At 40.7% G+C, this 21,184-nt stretch overlaps 1 protein-coding gene across 13 annotated transcripts in view; it reads right to left on the bottom strand.

Moving 5' to 3' along the window:
* Phf21a (PHD finger protein 21A) overlaps positions 1 to 21,184 on the bottom strand; it is a 173,807-nt gene that overhangs the window by 103,812 nt on the left and 48,811 nt on the right. For 7 of the 13 annotated variants that reach the window (XM_041637464.1, XM_041637466.1, XM_041637462.1 and 4 more), the window contains one exon: positions 20,704 to 20,769. In XM_041637464.1, the coding sequence (XP_041493398.1) occupies positions 20,704 to 20,769 (66 nt within the window). Of the gene's footprint in view, positions 1 to 20,703; positions 20,791 to 21,184 lie in introns of all 13 variants that reach the window. The other 6 variants (XM_041637457.1, XM_041637459.1, XM_041637465.1 and 3 more) reach the window with 1 other exon arrangement.

Below are 21,184 nucleotides of genomic sequence, written 5' to 3'. Positions count from 1 at the left end.
CTAGCTACAAAGCCAACCAATTCCTTTTACTTCAGCAGTGTTGACTTGGGTATCTATTACTAGTAGTCAGAAAATCCTCACTAATACACCAGCCAAACAACTCAACCTTACCCCATCTGGTTCCTGAGCTCTGGGCAGAGGCCACGTTTGCTTTACAAACTTCTCAAACTGCTAAGTACTACACAGAAGGCATTTCTAGTTTAACTAAACAGAAGGGAGGGACAGAAGGAATAAGGTACTAATGGACAAACTGCCCCATCCTTCTAATACCCGTGAGATAACGCTGTTGTCCACCAGTTCTCATCTTTTGCCCTGATGGAGTTTCTGAAGTCAAAGCAGCTCAAGCCTGGAAGCTAACAAGTGTTTCCCTTTCTGACTTCCTGGTGGTACTTGCCCACACTAGCCTTAAGGGGTAAGCAACAGAATCACAGAAAGGGAAGTGAGGAGCCCTACTTTCAAGAAGCAAGAAGAGTGCTCATGTGCATACAATTGTACTCGGGGGTGAGCTGGACAAATTCTCACACCAGGGCAAATCAAGAGCAAAAGGAAGCTACACAAGGTGAAACCTCACCATCTAGACTGTATGCCCTGTTTCAAAGGGGTGTTAATTGAAGGGCAGAACTGAACTATTTAGATTGCATCAAATCCAAAATTCATAATTCATATATTCTGGAACACTAGATCATCTATCTCTCTCTCCATGAACACCACCAGCGCCATTATCTCCTCTGATATGACCTGATCTGGAAAGTATTGGTACAAGGGAAAATAGATACCTAAAGAAAGAAACAAATCTGTAGTCTTCTGAGTGCTGTAATGATACAACACACAGTGTTGAGAGCTGTGAATCCCCAGATCCCGAATTTCTTGTAAACAACTTGTTTTCCCCTGATCTGAGTGCCTACAGCTGCTCTGAGCACAAGACCCTCAGGAGTTTCTGAGGGCAGGGGAATGGTTTCTGGTGCATTTGGCTGGGGCATGGCTATCACTATATAAGCTACCCCTGGACACAATAAAGGGGGCATTCTTGGGGCGTTTTGGCATCAGGGATGGCCTGTGTCTCTGTCTCTGTGTCTTTGTGTATTTCAATCTTCAGCCCCTTGCCTGGTTCACAAACTGTATGGTGGCGCATAGAGCGCAGACGGGCGTAGTGCACCGCAAATGTGCAACTGTGTTTCACAGAAACAAGGAAGAAAATCTATACATGTGCCATACCTGGAACTCCAAGAACTCAAGACCAATAGCAGCTGGATTCATACTTAAGAGTTTTTACTCTGCAAGGTGTGGTGGTGCGTACCTGAACTCAGGAAAGTAAGGCAGGAGGATTGCTGCAAGTTACAGGCAGCCTGGGTTACATAATGAGACGCTGTCTCAAAAAATTCAAAATGAGAGGGTGAGAGATTGAGATTTTAAGATGTTGTCAATACCTTGTTCACCACTTAAAATGTTATTCCTGATTTAAAAGAAAAGGACCTCAAGCAGTATTTAAAGAAAATTATATATATATATATATATATATATATATATATATATATACACACATATAGATGTATATATATTTTATGTGTGTGTGTCTTTGATAAAGCTTCTGAGCCACACTGCCTTCTGAAAGCTAAAACGCATTGGTTAAAGTTTCAAATATCTACTTAAAAGTCAACTTAACTGTGAAACTTTTTTTCTTCAAAGGAAAACCTAAAAAACCAAAGTATTACTATTATACTAATCTCTGAATTTTGTAATATGTAACCTTGTCTCTAACAATATTCCAACAAACCATTAACTTTGACAAATTCACACTATACAGATTGGCCCCCGGATGATTCAGGAAGAAACTGCAATGTCAAATCAACTTGAAATTATCAGATATAGTTTGGACATTATCAATTATTTTAACTACAATTAACCTGCACACACCTGTCCTGGGTCTCCTCCCAGAGACTCAGAGTCAATACAAGTCTAGATGCAAAATTTTTCAAAATCTTTTCAGTTTATTCAAGGTATAAGCTGGGGTTAAAAACCAACAGTCTACAGGTAACTACAGCTTTTGCCTTCATTACAAAGACTAAAATTTATTTTGATAACTAACTCTTCTACAACTGTTAAGACAATCACTATGATTTAAGTTACAGTACTTTCAGAAATGCCGTTGGCAGCCGTATCAGCTGTGTTTTGACGCTCTCCAGAGAATGCACACCACACACCCATGAGTGAGCAAACGCTGTAGCCGTAGCTTCTCACACTGCAGCAGAGGCTCTCTTAGCTGATCATGACCAGGACTAGTAGTTGATCAGAGGAGAAAAAGTCACATGTATCAAGCAATCATAAAAAACTGACACACATATCCAAGCACCTCATTTTAACTTAAATGCACCTTTATTTGGTTCTTGAAGTACAGGACCAGGCCTTTTGCTTATAGAGCACTACAGGTAAGAGTGCAGAATGTTTCTTATAAACTACAGCTGTGACGGTAGCTTTTTTGGTTTTTTGTTTGTTTGTTTGTTTGTTTTTTCGAGATAGAGTTTCTCTGTAGCTTTGGAGCCTGTTCTGGAACTAGCTCTTGTAGACCAGGCTGGCCTCAAACTCACAGAGATCTGCCTGCCTCTGCCTCCCGAGTGCTGGGATAAAAGGCATGCGCCACCACCACGCGGCGACAGTAGCATTCTTTACCATTTCCATTTTTAACTTTTAAAGTATGGTGAGAACTTAAAAAAAAATATTAGCGCATAGGTTAGAGAGAGAGTTCAGTGGTTAAAAACACTTACATGGTCTTAAGCTGGTCTTCCTTAGGACCTGAATTAGATTCCTAGCACTCACAGCTCAAAACTGTCTATAACTCTAGTTCCAAGGGATTCTGTACCCTCTTCTGGGTTAATGTTAATGGTGATACCTGGCTGATATGTTAAGATTTAAGACAGAAGTGGTAAGGATGAATAGTGACTGGCCTTCTCCCATGCTTGCTGGTGAAAATACAAAATGGCAAGCCACATTTTGGCACTTATTAGAAAGTTTATAAAGGTTGGAGAGATGGCTCAGTGATTAAGAGCACTGGCTGTTCTTCCAGAGAACCAGGTTTGGTTCCTGGCACTCACTGGGCAGATCACAACCATCTACAACTCCACTCAGTTCCCAGGATCTAGAGACACCTTCTTCTGACTCCTAGCACACCAGCCATGCACATGGCTATAACAGTTTCCTCTGAGATTGGAACTTTCCATCCTGTAGGGAAGCTCCTTAAAGCAGGAAGGCAAGCAACTCAAAAGAACTCCAAGAGGTCCCTAAAACGGACCAGATTCACTAGGCCTCTCCCTGCCAGAGTAATGCAATAAAAGCTGAGAGTCCCTCTCAAACAAAGTGAAGCTGAGCTGCAAAGAACTCTCAGACCAGACCAACTTCCTGGAAGAAGCAGACATCAGCCAAGTTGCCTGCAGGCTGCGCAGTGGGAGTGAACTCCAGGTTCCCAGCTTTGTAAGCTATCACCTATGCTGAGGTGGGCTTGGGTAATGAAGATGTTTTTGAATCATTTCTGCTCCTATAAGTAATCTCTCACCCATATTTCTGTTAGTAACCTCAATAAAACTCATTGCTTCACCAAGTTGGACTGTGGCAGTATCTGTACTTTGGTCTGTCCTGGGACCCCTATCTGGGGTGAGTATACATATGTGTTGTGTCTGTCTCCCCAGGAAAAGTGGTGTTGTCACACAACAACGGTACACAGATGCAATGCACAGAAAAGACATACACATAAACTAAAAATATATAAATCTTTTGTTTAAATAGAAAATATGATTACCATACTACCCTGGACAGCCTGAGACGTTGACCCAAGAAATGAAAGCCCAGCTTCACACAGACACGTAGGAATGACCATAGAAGCTTATTTGTAACAGTTAAAAATATCAGAATTAATATGAAGTATACACTGTACAAGTCAACACAAAGAATTCGCTGTACAAAACCCACAATCTGTAAGGAAATGTACCGCAACAAGAAATAGACTAGTGAGGACAAGGGGAGGGGAAGAAGAGTGGGCTCTCCAAAGAACAGGGACATAAGAAAAGGTCCAAAGGTGGTTGATAGGCTCCTTAACTCTTGTAATGATGTCACATCATCAGCATCTTAGGGGTGCAGTTTACTGTATAGTAATTATGTCTTAATACAATTATGAGGTGAGGTGTAAAATAAAGTGGACAAAATAATTATGAAATACTAAAAGTGATCTGAAAAGATTGAGGGACTGACCTGTGGATGAAGGCGCTTCTTGGTCTTCAGTATATAACTGTTTCCAATGTATCACTAACTCTTCTCCTAGACTGTTCCACTGTTCCTTGTTTGTTTGCTTTTTCTTTTAATGAGACAGGGCCTCATGCAGCCCAGGACAGTCCTCTGCCCCAGACTGTTATTAGAGCATGCCAACATTGCAGAGTTAAGTATTGTTCTGATTGTTTCTCTAGAAACAACTGATCTCTAGAATAAGGTCAGCAAACTTTCTCTAAACTAGTAAAAAGCTTGTCTAAGTCTTTGTTGAGATTACCCACTATTGGAATACAGGAAAGCAGCCGCAGACAACACAGAAGTGAAAGGGGATATCTGGATTCAAATAATTTTACTTACACAATCACGCAGTGGGCAGACTGGCCCTGGAGCACATCTCTAGCTGCTCTAGAGAGTCACAGGCTTTGGGAGAACTAATCAATTTCACTTTGAAAGGACATAGTTAGAAGGGAAGGGGTTTATACTTAAAAATGACAATTAGCCAAGTAAAATTTAGAGAAAGGAAGTTACAAAGCCATTTGAGAAGTCATGTTTAACTCTATCAGCAGGTAGTTGCAGAGGCATGGGGAAGCACTCCTGAAAAACAGCAGATCCCATTTCATCCAAAGTGCTTGATCAGACGACAAGCAACTCGCAATGAAAAAAGTGTGTGTTTTCCAAGGATGCTAGACAGAGGAGGACAAACAGCTTCTGACTGTTACCATGACTTCTGCCAGGACGTGACTGGGAGGTTTTCAATGTTCAATTTATTTTAGTTGTTTTATGAGATGGGGTCTTACTTACTATGCAGTAAGGCTTTTCATAAAAGCTCCATCCTCCTACTTCAACATCCAGGGGACTGGAATTACACCAGTGAGGCACAATACTAACTCACTACACATCTGGGTTTTTTTAAAAAATTATTTATATGTTATGAGTCTGAGTATTTTGCCTACATGTTATGTCTGTGCACCTATGTGTTTTGAAACCTTGGAGGCCAGAGGAGGGCATCAGATCCCTGGAACTGAGTTATGGATGGTTGTCAGCTGCCATGTGGGTGCTAGGAATGAAATCTGGGTCCTCTAGAAAAGTAGCCAGTGCTCTTAAACACCAACCTACCTTTTCAATCCAGAACTTCAGATTTTTTTTAAGTCAAATTCCATGTAAAAGTTGAGTTGCTAAGTGGTATTTAAAAAAAAAAAAAAGACAAACCTTTTACTATCCCATTCTTAATTAAAGGTTAAGGTAATTGCAGATTAGCTCAAATTCTTACGTAAAATTGTTTCAATTTATGACAAGCTTCTATATTAAAATAAATGCGATCACATGATCAGAAAAGATATTTCAAATTTTATCAGTTAAATGCACTAGCCAGCTTTACAACTTGGAAGGGTCCTCTATTCTTCTGGATGCTGTGAAGTCAGTGACCGATCTTTACCTTTAGCATCTTCAGTCAAAACAGCAGAGTTTGCTATGGCTGATAAGGTTTTATTAAAAAGAAACGAAGATGGGACAGAGGAAAGGTGACCAACACATCAGTTGAAAATTTCAGGAGCTTCATTTTTTGGAGAAAAGGAATGCTGGGGCCAGAACTGTGGGGACTAAGCATCACTGTCACCTGCAGACAGAGCTGATTTGAAGAAGGCTGCCCAGACCCTGTGACTCAGCCTCTATCTACTTACTCCCTGCAGCAAAGCACCATGGGAGGGCACTAGTTAAAGAGGAAACTATTTCCTGTCTGCTCATTTTACTCTAATTTGCCAGGAAAAGAAATAAAATAAAAAGATGTATGACTTGGCCTGTTATTTAGTGTTCAACATCTTTAAAAACCAGAAATATGATCCCCAAGAAGAAAAGGAAATTTTCTGAGGAACCCAAAGCTGCTGCTCTACAAAGAGTGCAAAGAAAGAGAAAAAGCCCCAGAAAGCATCCCAAGAGGATTAAATGGACATGCTTGGTGGGAGGGGCATGCCTGAAGGTGACAGTTCCTACCCATGATTAACCCCAATAAACACACACACACACACACACACAAAATAAATAAATAAATAAATAAATAAATAAATAAAATAAAAAAAAACAGAAATATGAGAATACTATATGGGTTTTGCTAAGCAGTGGCATTCCTGAAATGCCAGTGTAGAGGTATTAGTAAGCAAAAGACACCAGGCTCTTTTGTCTCAATAGCATGGTTTACAAACTACTTTAAAATATCTGTAATTGACATTGGAAATAAGTTACACTATTTTCTGTAAAAGGCCAACTTTCTAATAATGTTTGTTTTAGCAACAGTACACTGGCTTTGTTTTAAAGGTAGATTGCTAGCTGGGGTTGCAAAAGTAGACTTCTAAAATAATCCACAAAACTAGTGAGCACAAATGGCTTCTAAAATACTATAGTACGTGAGCACACGTGTCTTCGTTTATATGCTACATCTAATTTACATGAGGAGAGACAGATGATGTTGATAGCTTTGGGGGCTTTTATTATTCCCCATCTCTTCTACTTCCTTCCTAACAAAATACAACCCTGCTTGCCTATCTAGCCTCCAAACACTTGACAGGTGACTCTCCATTTAGGGTGCAAATCCATCTTGGACTCTTCCTTTCAGAAGCTAACTGCCGGCATGAGGCAGAAGTATGACCAGTGACCAACAAGATATAAAGTCTAATGACGGGCCTCTAATTAAAGTTCTCCTTGTTCTTAGGAAAAGACAGTAAGGTCCTTTCTTGCCCGGGATGTTGGTGTGTAAAGATGTAGACACTGAGGCAGGAAGTAACATGCTACAGGCTGTAAGTAGCCAAGAAGACAGGAAGAATATTCCTGGGTTCTGGTGTTTTGCAGCTCAAGGGCTTAAGTGACCCAAGCAACTTCTCATGACAGGAAGTAGTGAGCTCACTTGGATGGGTCACTTTCAGATGGATGTCCTTTACCTACCAGGTGACAGCACCTGGAAGGACAACGAAACTACGTCTGGGCTGCAGACACAAAGTCAGGTCAGAGAACTCAGCAGCAGGCTTCAGGAGACTGACAAGCAAATGGTAAAAGATGTATGACAGGAGTTATTCATACAGATGGAAAGAATGTTAGTTTACAAAAAAAGAAAGCCCTTCACTAAAACAAGAGGTTCTAAAGCAAAAAGACTTGAACTTGATATGTAGGCCACACTGGCCTTAAACTCACAGAGATCCGCCTGATCTCTGCTAAACAAGCCATTCTTTAGTGATTTAAATTTTCAAAAGGTAGAGCCAGGCGGTGGTGATGGCGGTGGTGGCGGCGGCGCAGGCCTTTAATCCCAGCACTCGGGAGGCAGAGACAGGCAGATCTCTGTGAGTTCGAGAGCAGCCTGGTCTACAAGAGCTAGTTCCAGGACAGGCTCCAAAACCACAGAGAAACCTTGTCTCGAAAAACCAAAAAAAAAAAAAAAAAATTCAAAAGGTAACCTTCTGTGAATCTATAATTATTTTGAAATTTTTAAACACCAAAAGAAATAGATGTAATCTTATAAACATAAACAGTGATAAATAGAATATATCAGACAGGAAAGCATAGACCCAGGTCCCCAAATTAATCTCTACTGTTAAAGAATCTCTAGGAAGGGAAGGGGCGAACCGAAGGAGGTACACCGCTGTTGCTGTGGTGATATTGATACTCTGACTGTGGATAAGGGTAATAGTCAGCAAGTGTTTCAATCTATGAAAATGAATCTGAGTCATCCGCCAAGGCGCGTAAATAAGCTGAAATGTGTGGTTTTCTGTATCTGTAATATCAATGGATTTTAAAAACCTGGCCTAGGGTGGGTGTGGTAGGACACACCTTTAATCCCCAGCGTGGGTGAGAGAAAGGCTCCGTGAGCTCAAGGCCTGCAGCCAGTCAAGTTCAAGGCCAGCTAGGGCTGTGTGTGGAGACATGTTTGAAAAATAAACAAACAAACAACAACAACAAAATCTTGCACGTATTCCTTACAAAAATAAATCCAAACAACAAAACAACCAACTTTCTGCGGTCACCCTTTTGAATCTCACTTCTTAGAGGAAAGTACTGAGAATACCTGTGTCAAATAACTCCAAGTATCCTAGATGTGTTCTTTTATTTTTCAAGTATAAAACCAAATGATTTTCTTAGTATTTTATATTTTTAAAAGAGGAATTACTGTTCCTGTTTTAAAATGTTTTTTTCCACTTGTTACCTACCTTTCCATTCACTTAAAGCATATGTCCATAACATGCCTACATAGCTAACACACATCACGTGCTACCGCAGGCTGTTTTTATCCACAGTTGTTTGCAAAGTGTTTCCCTTGACTGTTCCCAGGCCACACTATCCTTTAAGTGCTGATACAGAGACATGTGCCTTCAGCTTGCACTACAGAATGTGGGTAGAAAAAAATACCCGAGGTTGAAGAAATTAGCGTATAACCAAGAAATCAAGTGTTTGGAAAGTCTAGATGACCAAATACCAATGATTGCAGTAGAGAGGTGAACATGGGGTGGAAGATGAAGGCTTTCGAAGGAAGTCATGCTACAACGCTGGAGGCAGATTCTAAGACAGTTGACCTCAGACTCCTTTATTACTTTCACAACTTTGCACATAAAAGTTTTCTTTTTATAAAACTGATGTGGAACTACTCTGGACACTCTTAAAACTGTAATATAGGAAATGATATTAAAAACTTCTCCAGGGGCTACAAAGATGGCTCAGGTTACTAGCACTGGCTGCTCCTAGAGTACTGGGGTTCAATTCCCAGCACTGAAATGATGGCTCACAACTTGTAACTCCAGTACCAGGGGTTCTAACGCTCTTCTGACCTTCGAAGGCACCAAACATATATGTATTGCAAAGACATGCATGCAGACAAAACATCCCTAACACATAAAATAGGTGGGCATGGTGGTTCACTCCTTTAATTCCAGCATCAGGAGGCAGCCAGAGTGGTTTCATAGAAAAACCCTGCCTGCCTTGATGGAAAAAGAAGAAAGAAATCTTAAAACAATTAAAAAATATATTATTTCTCCACGAAACGGCAAGATTGGGGTTATCTAAATGGAAAGCTTTTAATGGTAAACCTCTTTGATAAGGACATCCTTGGCTACCTCGCTACCTTCCTGGATGTCTAATGAACTAATATATCCAAATAGACCTTCTTGCACACCATGCTACATCCATGAGTACGTAGTCAAATGAGTCTTCAAAAAGTGAGTAGGAATGTTCCAGGCAAAGAGAAGAAAATTCCCAGTGGCAAGAACATGAGGTTTAGGAAGAGCCTTGGGAGAAAAGACCGACACTGGGGATATATAGGATGTAGTCAGAGAAAAGGATGCAAGAAAAGCAGAGAAGGAGAGAACTGCGGAAAAGTGTCTGTGCTAATAAATGCCCATGCCTTAAGGGGCCCAGGCTTGTGGAAGTGATACTAGGGTTTTCATCTCTTACCTCCTGGGATACCATGCCTTCACCATAGCAAATTCTCAATAAATGAATGTGGATTCTTGGAATTGTAAAGTTTCAGAAAGTAGATTAGCCTGGTATGGTGGTGCACGCTTGTACCTGCAGTGCTTGGCAAGCTGCAGCCTCAGGGATCGGTAGTTTAAGGTCAGACTTGGCTACGAGAGAGTTTGAGGCTCAGTGTGTTATGGTAAAAATAAAACACTGCAGGTCCCTTAGTGGTAGCAGTGGGCAGCAGGTCCCGAGACCAGCGGGCCACGAAGGCAGTCAGTTCCAGACAGGGAGCCGCAAGGTGGGTGAGAAACCCATGCAGAGTGACACTGGATATTTATTTATTTAGTGGGTTATGGAAGGGAAGGGGAGAGAGAAGGAGAAGGGGGACAAGGAAAGAAAGAGAGAGAGAGAGAGAGAGAGAGAGAGAGGGAGGGAGGAGGGAGAGGGAGAGGGAGAGGGAGAGAAGAGAAGAGAAGAGAAGAAGAGGGGTGAGGATAGGAGCTATGGCAGAGGCTACCTCTTTGGGAGAGAGATAGAAAAGGAAGGAGCTCAGACTGAAAGCAGAAGGAAGATCTGCCTGGGCAGGGCTTGTCTCTTAAAGGGACAGGACAGACCATTACACAATGTATGTATGTATTGCAGGGGAAGAGGGTGTTACATAAGATCTGTTTTTAAAAGAAAAAAATACAACTCCTAGAAAAAAATGAAATAAATGGGGCTAAACGAAGGCACAAATTAAGTTCCTAATATATTGAAAGTGGAGTGACAGATGCACTCGCCCCTGTAAAGCACCTGCCTCGTACACCACCTGTCAGGCACAACTTAGGATAATGTTGTCCAAAGAGCCAGAGCCACTAAACATTTGGAAATAGAGTCCATGAAAGAGCTAACCAGATAGTGCAGGTTCTAGAAAACAGTTACATCAGAAGGGGCGCTGGCTCGCTTTTCACTGCCTTGAATCAACTGATCTAAGCTAAGGAGGAGACCAGCAAAGAAATAAAGAACATACTGTAGAGTCCAGTCATTTGTGTCACCTCATGTGAGGGTTAAGAATTTCAAATTGAAAGCCAGGCGGTGGAGGCACATGCCTTTAATCCCAGCACTCAGGAGGCAGAGGCAGGTAGATCTCTGTGAGTTCAAGGCAAGCTTGGTCTACAAGAGTTAATTCCAGGACAGGTTCCAAAGCTACAGAGAAACCATGTCTCAAAAAACCAAAAAACAAAAAAACAAACAAACAAAAAAAAGAATTTCAAGTTGTACTCATTCCATTTGCCAGCACTGAAACTAAATGATTAGAACAAACTCTTGAGAGGACAGTTCTAGCCCCTCTACTACACTGCTGCTGCTGGGGGCAGCATCAAGTCACTGACTGCCTTGATTCACTCCACAGTACTACAGTGAGCACTCTGCGATGTCACAGCAACATTACTCAACCAAGGCCCCCCACTCCAAGATAGGGTTACAGTCTTGGCTATCCTGGAACTCGCTCTGTAGATCAGGCTAGACTCGAACCTGCGTATGCCTCCCAAGTGCTGGGGTTAAAGGCATGCACCACCACTGCCCAGCGTAGCTTCTCTCTCTTAAAAGATATCATCAAATATTTAACCAGACAAGTACAAAATACTGGCAACAAAGACAAGTATACTACAAGAATAAAAATAAATAAGATGGGTTAGAAAATGTAGTACTGTGAACTATATCATGTCACATGCTTGAAATCTTGGTCTTAAAATTTTCAAATTCATAGTGTTCAAGTCCTTCCTCCACCCCTGCCCAATATAAGCCAGTATAATTTTTCCAGAAGAAACCTGAAATATTGCATTTCCTGTTATATGCAAAGGAGATGATGCTGATTGCCTAAGTACACAAATGACAGCAAACTCAGCAAACAAATGGTCAAGTCGTTTCACATAAATATTACACAGACCACATGAACTAGAGTGACTCTCAGGGAATGAGTACACTTTGGATAAATAAGAAGATAGGTCTCCCACCATAACAAAAGGATCTCTAAGGAAAGAACACTTCTAAATTGTGCTAAGAATATTAGCCAGTCACACTACCTAAACTGTGACCCAGGGAACATTCTATGGATGCTGGTTGAAACTAGAGATAGTCAAGTATCACGTTACTAATATTAGAGCACAGTAACCAATTCACCCTGATGTGGGAGTCCCTTCTGTGTGCTGTCATTAGCATTAATGAATAAAGAAACTGCAGTGGCCGGCTGATAGCGCAGAACTTAGGTAGGTGGGGAAAACTAAAGGGAATGCTGCTGGAAGGAAGAAGGCAGAGTCTGAGAGATGCTATGGAGCCACCACCAGAGTCAGATATGCCAGAACTTTGCTGGTAAGCCATGACCTTGTGGTGATATATAGATTAATAGAAATGGGTTAAATTAAGATGTAAGAGTTAGCCAATAAGAAACTAGAGCTAGGGCTGGAGAGATGGCTCAGTGGTTAAGAGCATTGCCTGCTCTTCCAAAGGTCCTGAGTTCAATTCCCAGCAACCACATGGTGGCTCACAACCATCTATAATGAGGTCTGGCGCCCTCTTCTGGCCTTCAGGCATACACACAGACAGAATATTGTATACATAATAAATAAATAAATATTTTTTTAAAAAAAGAAAAAGAAACTAGAGCTAATGGGCCAAGCAGTGATTTAATTAATACAGTTTATGTGTGGTTATTTCGGGGCTAAGCTAGCCAGGTGGCTGGGATGAACAAGTGGGCCCTCCTCCTACAGATCTCTATAGAGATTTGCATTGGTATGAATCTTGGTTTATTGATACAAATTTAAGATCAACTTTGATATATGTATATTTCTGCTCTTGATTAAGGTATTATGTTTGTGCAGTTCATTTAAAAATGTGGCAGTGGTGCACAGCTTTAATCCCAGCACTTGGGAGGCAGAGGCAGGAGGATCTCTGTGAGTTCGAGGCCAGCCTGGTCTTCAAGAGCTAGTTCCAGGACAAGCTCCAAAGCTACAGAGAAACCCTGTCTCGGAAAAAAAAAAAAGTATAATTAGGAAATATAAGTTAATAATCATCTATAATAGTCAAACTTGTAGTCATGTTAGTTAGATTTTCTAGATGTATAGAGATGTATTTCAGATAGATAGGTATTCTTCAAATCTTTCAGAGACCTTCAGAATATGGCATTTAAAATGTTCAAGAATGTAAGGCTTTTCATGACAATGAGACATATCTGCTCCTGTCAGCATCAAACTACTTCAAGAGGAAGATGGGCATCGAAGAGGCTCCCTATGGAGTTTGTTAGATGAATGGGACATGCAGGATCCATAGTGTCTCTCTCTCCATCTTCCTTCTCCCAGCATTCAGTTCTGTCTTTCCCACCTACCTACATTCTGCCCTATCAACAGGTCAAGGCAGTTTCTTTATTCATTAACCAAGAAAAGCAACATACAGACAGAAGGACCTCCCACACCATCACCCAACCCTAAGTCAATGAGAACTAAAAAGAAACATTAACTATTCTGCTTAATGTCCTATTTCCAAGAACATTTAACAGATAAAAATCCTACAAAGCTATTCACTCCCTAAAACTGAATGAAGAGCACATGGCCATGGATTCTAGTCTGATGAACTATACAGTCAAGGCTAAGTAAGCTGTGAAGCCAACATCTCACTGTGTGTATTACATGATGCGTTCACACCTGAGTTAAATGTGAACGTTCTAGCTCCTTAGAAATCGGTGTTTTACATACAGGATGAAGGAGTTACACAGAGGAAGTGAAGTACTACAACTAAATGCAGCATCCCATCTAAACGGATTCACATTCCCCAAACTGGACACACTCAACAGACACATGTGCATTAACAGCTAAAGGCATAGTCATCATACAAAACTTCCATAAATAAGGAAGCAGATGCACTAAATTATTTAAATATGAAACCTTAAAATCTAGCCCGCTAGAAAGTCAGGACTAGAAATAAACTCCTAGGGCCCCCTTTCCTACCCACTCATCATTGTTCAAGTCACCCATTGTTATCCATGGCATGAAAACTCAAAGTGTCCCTGAAAGGCTCCTGTGAAAGCCTGGTCCTCAGGGTGGGTAGCCCCACTAGGAAGTAATATGAGTCTTCAGAAGGTAAGGCCTTACTGGGTCACTAAGACTCATTCTCTCTCTGCTTCTTTCTTGATTTGCAATAAAAGCAGCTTGTGCCCTGTGCTCCTGTTATGTGTTACCCTCATTAGGGCGGCAGAGCATAGGGTCATATGCTCTTCTTGTTCTGCACAGGATCTCACTATGTTGGCCTGGCCTGGAACTTACTATGTTCACACTGACCTTGAACTCATAGGGATCTGCCTCCCAAAGGCTGGGATTAAAGTGTGCAGCACCACAACTAGCTTGTCACACACTAGGAAACAGACCTAGTTAGAGCAGACACAGAGACCTTTCCAAAGACTTCAGAACTGTTTTACTAAAATGATCAGCTGAGAATGGCTCCATACATGGCAACGATTTGTTAAACTCTGTGCTAAACAATCTGTCTAAAGTAACAGATTAACTGCAACTGAGTCAGGAAACAAACACACAGAAGAAGATCAGAGACAACAAAGGAATCTTATTTTCCAGAAAGAATAAGGAAAAGGGAAGAGTGAAAGGAAAACAAAAACTAAGACTAAACGGCAAATATCTGAGACCCCTTAAGTGGCAAACAGCGAGTTCTCTGAAAAGTCCAGCTCGGACGAGTGTGGACTGCACACCACACAGAGCACTATGCTTCCCCAGAACTCCTTTTGCAGAGAAGCAGAGCTAATATATGCTATTCTTCTAAGAAAGCATTTTTTGGAGGTCATTTGGAAATATATAGCAAAAATCTTTGTAAAACTATTATGATGTTTTGCTTATTACTACTCTTAGTTAGCACTCAATGAGTTTCAAGTCTCACATCTTCATATAAAATATATCATTACACCCCACCGCTGCCATCACCCTTTCTCTCCCTGCCACCCAGCCAGTCCCATTCTGCATCTGTAGATTGTGCATATGAAAGGGAACATGCACTACTATGGCTCTTCCCATTTGCTTTCAGTCCATGCGAGTCCAGAACTCACTACTTGGCCCAGGCTGGCCTGGAACTTGAGGTAATCCCCGACCTCCTGGTGCTACACTATAGACTGCACCTCATGACTGGCTTGTTAATTATTTTTAGTGTAGTAAAAGTTTTCTTATTAGCCTTTAACCAAACATAGTTGTAGATTATTTTCAGTTATGTTTTAAAATTTATATCCACATCTTTTATAATATAAAAGACCTGGCCAAATGGCTTGATTTGACTAATAAGATGGTAACTGTCTGATGCCAACAGAATCTCAGTGTGAATTTTGGTAGTTTGGCCTTGTGCTCTGGCATTAAAGCATGAAATAAGTATGCCTAGGAATATTTCATGCTAGGCTTCAGAAGAAATAAGGTAAATATAAGCATTCCTACAATCACAGAGGCAGGCCCAGCCAACCCCAAATCAGAAGCAGATCTGTCTGACCAAAGTCAGCCTGGATCAAAAAAAATTCTACATGATCTGCAGATCTAGTGGGGAAATAAGTACACCATTAAAGTAACTCAGTAAAACTAGTTTGTTGCATAGAACTGTTATGATAAGAGCTGATCAATATGTCCAGTACACATCTAGGAATTTATTAAGACAATCAGAGCAATGACAGACTTACATAAAAAGGTATTAGTTACAAAAAATATTCATAATAGGAAAACAACTATCATCAATAGGGAAACATTCTTAAATTATGACTAGTCAGACAAATATTTGAAGCTGTGAAAAATCATGTTTTAAAAGAACATCAAAGACAGGAGTGATGATGATACACACCTTTGATCCCTGCACTCAGGAGGCAAAGGCAGATGAGGCTGAGCTCAAGGCCTATCTGGTCTACACAGTGAATTCCTGGGCAGCCTACAGGGCATTGTAGTAAAACCCTGTCTCCAAAACAAACAAAAAGAACATTCAAAAAACAAGAAAATGCTCCTAATACATTAAATCTAAAAAGCAAGATACACGGTTCTTTAAAATTTAAAAAAAATTAACTGTAAGTAGAGAAGATCAGTCAGATAAAATTTGTTCGAGAAATACAAGCTATTTTTCTGTGGTACATACTATTCTCTGTCAAATATTACAAACGGATCGACAAGACAGCTCAGAAGGTAAAGGCATCTGTAGCCAAGCCTGACAACCTGAATTCATTTATTCATCTCTCACACAATCATACATCCCAACCACAACTCCCCTCTCCATTCCTCCCAGCCCCTCACCCCCACCTACCTTCTTCCCCAGGCCTACAGGAATATCTACAGAATACAGCACAACAGGACACAATAAAACCAGACACAAACCCTCACATCAAGGCTGGGCCAAACAACCCAGTAGGAGAAAAAGGGTCCCAAGTGCAGGCAAAAGAATCAAAACCACCCTCACTCCCACTCTCAGGACCATTCAATAAGACATTTTAAAAACAGTAATTATAAGTATACGCGTGATCACAGATTGTGATAGGCTACCGTGGGAGAAACTATTTAGCTGCAGGATATAGCACCTAATCCAGAAATAAACTACACTTCCCAGTCTTCCCTGCAATGAGGGAGGTCATGTGACTAAGTTCAAGTCAAAAAGGTTTAACTGGAAAGGTACATAAAGCCCAGTAAACATCCTTAAAAAAAAAAAAAGAAGAAAGAAAGAAAGAAAAGAAAAGAAAAGAAGGGGGGGGCTTCTCTGTTGATTCCTCTTCTCACCAGATGGAGCTGCTATTTTGGACTCTGATGTGAAGCTTCATGCTGAGAACCGCAGAGCAACAGCACAGGAAGTGCCTGGGTCGCTGACACTGGAGAACTCTTTCCAGCCTGTCCACCTCAGAGCTTCTGGGTGCAGGGAGGTAGAAGTGTGCCTAGCTAAGCCATCTTTATGTGGGGGTTTCAGCCATTCACAAACTTGATGGTAAATGGCATTAGCCATAGAGAACAAACAGAGGCTTCAGTGAGATCAGGAGTGGAGACGGCTTCAGGCTCCTTGGAGGAAGCAACAACTTCCAACAATGAGGTGAATCCAGAGAGGAAGGCTGGCTAACTGAGGCAGAGAAAACCAACTTCAGGCTAAATCCTCCCAGGACAAGACACATACTTTGGACCGTGCAGACTGCCTGTTAGGCAGAGATGTAGCGCAGCTATAAGAATGCACTTGCTTAACACGCGCAAAGCCCTGGGTTCCCTCCCCAGAACTGTCAAGAGGAAAAAAGAAGAAGAAAAAGATTGCTTCTACAGGAAATTAGAATTAAAACAGAACACTAAAGCAACTGAGCATTTTGGCTCTGGAATCAGAATCTCTCTATTCTGCCACGGACCACATATTGCCTGTCAGATATAAATGGAGGGGAAGTGCAGAATGAAAAGGAAATGAATAACTGCTTCCACACTTTAGCCCCACTATGCTTCAAAATAGTTGAATTCTCTGATTAGAGTGAACCATCTATTATGAAGAGAATGTCATAAGGTTTTCAAATGCATACTATTCCAGGTAAACCAAAGATTGGTGTAAATTTTTTTTTTAAATAATGTTTCTTGTTTATTTCCCTATCTTAAAAAATGAAACAATGGTCAGGCAGTGGTGGCTCACAACTTCAATCCCAGCAGTGGGAGGCAGAGACAGGCGGACCTCAGTGAGTTCAAGGTCAGCCTGGTCTACAAACCAGGACAGCTAGGACTGTTAGAGAGAAACCCCGTCTCAAACAAACAAACAAACAAAAAATATGCACTATGGAGATTTTGAAAAATACCTTCCAACATTTTTTTATTGATACTGTTTTCATACACATTTGCATTCCAACACACATGTGATATACATAAAGTCATAAATGCCTCTTAGCAGAAGCTATTCTATGTCACTAAACCATGATGTTAATTGGCTACACAGCATACAGCTTATTTAGCCAACTAAGTCTAGGAATGTTTTGAGTTAAAACTGACAGAGAAAAAATGAATCCCTGGTGAAGCTGCCTTCTAAATTCACCTTAGAATTTCTATTTAGGAATCTCAAACTACAGTTTGAAAGCACCAGAAACTTCCGAACAAGCATTCAAAGAAATTCATTGAGTTTTAGCCATAGAGGATATTCACTAAAAACTGTATTTTCCCAAAGCACTATCAAAGACTAAAGTTGTATTAATAAGAACTAGTAAGTCTACTATAAGAATTGATGACTATCTGCAATGTTGTATTTCTTTAATAAAGAAAAAGTAAGAAAATATTTATATTTTATTTGTACAATTAACTTTATAAATATATAAAAATGTATAGAGACCTGGGCTGTGGTGGCGTATGCCTTTAATCTCAACAGTCGGAGGTAGAGGCAGATGGATCTCTGTGAGTTCAAGGCTAGCCTGGTCTACAGAGTGAGTTCCAGGGTTACATAAAGAATCCCTGTCTCAAAAAACAAACTAACTAAGAAAAAAAAAGGGTTAAATCTTTAACTGTAACTATGACATTATTTTTCAGACTTCTCTGTATTTAACTTTTTCTCACAACAAAAACATGATGTTAAGTTAAACTATTACTCATGAATAAGATAATTCCGATTTTAGTTACTAAGAGGAAAGGAAAAGTTTTGCCAAAGTCTAAGTAGTCTTTTTTTTAAAAAGATTCTTATTTATTTTATGTATATGTATGCTCTATCAACTTTAGGCCAGAAGAGGGCCTCATATCCCACTATAGATGGTTGTGAGCCACCCCGTGGTTACTAGGAACTGAACTCAGAAGAGCAGCCAATGCTCTTAACTGCTGAGCCCTCTCTCCAGCCCCATCTAAGTGGTCTTTTGACAAGGGAAAACAAACAGGTGGCATTAGAAATTTGTTATAAAGTAAAATTTCAGATTATAGTCTAATGAACAACAGCAAGGTTTCCTGTTGCACTGTGAGGAAGAGCCAGTGTTCACATTCAACAGCTGCCCCTTCTTTAGACGCTGTCCTATCCTGGTCTATCAAGAAGGCTATTTTACAGCTAAGCAAATATAAAAACTGCAAGACTCTAAGGTCTTTCTGAAGCTAGATGAGGTCAATTAGGAATAAGAAGTTACAGAATAAACCAAACTGAGGTGGTTTGAATAAGAATGGCTTCTATAGGCTCATAGATTTGGATGCTTAGTCCCCAGGGAATGGAACTCTTTGAAAGAATTAGAAGGATATGGAGATATAGCCTTGTTAGAGAAAGTGTATGTGTGTGTGTGGGGGGGGGGGGGGGGTTTCTGAAGTCCATGCCAGGCCCAGTCTCTCTCCCTTCCCCTCTTCCTTCCCTACCCCATACTCTGCCTGTGAATCAGTGTCGCTCTTAGTTGTGGCTCCAGGACCATGCTAACCCTTTGAAACGGCAAACAAGCCCCAATTCGATGTTCCCTTTCTAAGAGCTGCCTTGGTCATGGTGTCTTTCACAGCAACAGGACAGTGACTAAAACACAAACCTTCACATTAGTTGTCACAAACAAAATTTTCAAATAAATGTAAATTTTTCTTTGATTGCACATTTCTCTGAAATGCAGCCTTGAGTTCTTTTAACTTCGTAAAATCATTTCCCACCCCCACCCCACTAATCATTTTCAACTTCTTTCCCTGCTAGAATTCGTTGGAACTTTCAGCAAAAGTGACTTACTTATTGGCATTTTGTCAAAGGAATCCTGCAACTATAAGAAGGCTCAGAACTAACAGGGCTCCAATGCCAGACACTGTCACAACACACTTCAAAGAACCAAGTCACATGCTAGCAGGGCCTGTTTACATTTTCTCTTACAAATTTGTCTTTGCCTCTGTAGCCTATCACCTCCCAGTTTGACTCTGCTTTTCCTAATCTAAAACACCTCCTGTCTGTGGAGAGACAAGACTGGGAAGCATTAAGGAGAGAGGAATCAAAAACAGTGGTTCGCCGGGCGGTGGTGGCGCACGCCTTTAATCCCAGCACTTGGGAGGCAGAGGCAGGCGGATCTTTGTGAGTTCGAGACCAGCAGGGTCTACAAGAGCTAGTTCCAGGACAGGCTCCAAAACCACAGAGAAACCCTGTCTCGAAAAACCAAAAAAAAAAAAAAAACAGTGGTTCATCTTCGGCTTAGAAGATTAACTATCTGTGGTTCTCAAGGTTTTATTTCTCCCTTCAATGAAATGAAAAACATGATCAGAAATCTGCAGGAGAAATTATTTGTTGCTATTATTTAGACAACAACATAAAACTCAGTTATTGAAAACTGTTTCGACAACTCTTCAGTAAGACTTCACTAGCACTAAATTGCCAACTGGTTCAGAGTTCGTTGCTCTTAACTCCAAGACAGAAACTGCTCTTTTAACCAGAGAGAGGAGTGAGCAAAGAAGAAAAGGGATGCTTCATTAGATTACCAGACATGGACTGGGAGCACCACCGACACTCCACCTGGTGGCAGAAATTGCCCCAGTTGGGAAAGTGGAAGCAAAGTGACCGACCAAAGCAAGCTCCTTGTACAAAACATAAGATGCTCTTCTCTTGCCCTACATAGAGTAACTCTAACAAATTCCATCAAAGAGTTTTTCAAATAGTAGGTCAGCATCTTATAAACATTAGCACAGAAGAATACAATACTTATAACAGGAGACCTACATAGTGAGCTACTTAGTAGGTTAAACCTTTAAACAGTGAAGAAGCCGACACAGCCACTACAGGACTCCACATCACACATTCCCACTTTCTTTGCCCCTTCCCCTGTGGGTAAACTACAGTTTAATTCACACAGTTAACGGCAGCCTGCCACATTGCCTTTAAGTATCTGCCAGCAGCATATACTTATGGGATACTCTAGAGACTGATTTCAACCAAAAATAAAAATAGATAAACAGCTCAAACAAAATTAAACTGAGTCTGGCTGCCCACACTTATTTTCACACATGAAGAATAACAGCAGTTCTCTTAGAAGCTTCAAGCACACATATCTTTAGAACACAATGTTAAAAATATGTCCCCGCCTTTCCCTACCTGTTTCTCACTCAAAGCTGTGATTTTGGCTTGGAGTTCATGAAGCTGTTTCTTTAAGTCAGCATTCTGATTGGAAAGAAAAAATATCTGTGAGAAAGATATTCATTTGTTAACATGATAGTATCAGGAAGACTGTGCACATACTGCATTAACAGTGATGAAGCAACCTTTAGCATCAGTTTCCCATGCATTAAATCACAACATAGTCCCTCAAACAGAAGGGTGGCTTCCTCACAACCGCTGTAAATTTCAGGAGTTTCTATATCCTCATCTGGCACTCTAACAGCTACCTTTGTCCTAAAATACTGTTATTCTTCATAGAACATATCAGTTGACAGAAAATCTAAAGCTCCACTAATCAGACAAAAACAGGGAAATGGAGGTTAAAGAATGCTACCCTGCTGCTTAGCAGCATTATCAACAAAGATAAGAGGCTTTTCTCTACTTGTCCTCTCTCTTATTTAGTAAAATACATTTGTTA

Source organism: Microtus oregoni, unplaced genomic scaffold (assembly GCF_018167655.1).
Source record: "Microtus oregoni isolate MIOR12 unplaced genomic scaffold, Mior012 000053F_ref0000044, whole genome shotgun sequence".
In the NCBI taxonomy this organism is placed as follows: domain Eukaryota; kingdom Metazoa; phylum Chordata; class Mammalia; order Rodentia; family Cricetidae; genus Microtus; species Microtus oregoni.
The sequence above is the reverse complement of the archived record's forward strand: the minus strand, read 5'-3'. Positions and strand labels throughout refer to the sequence as shown.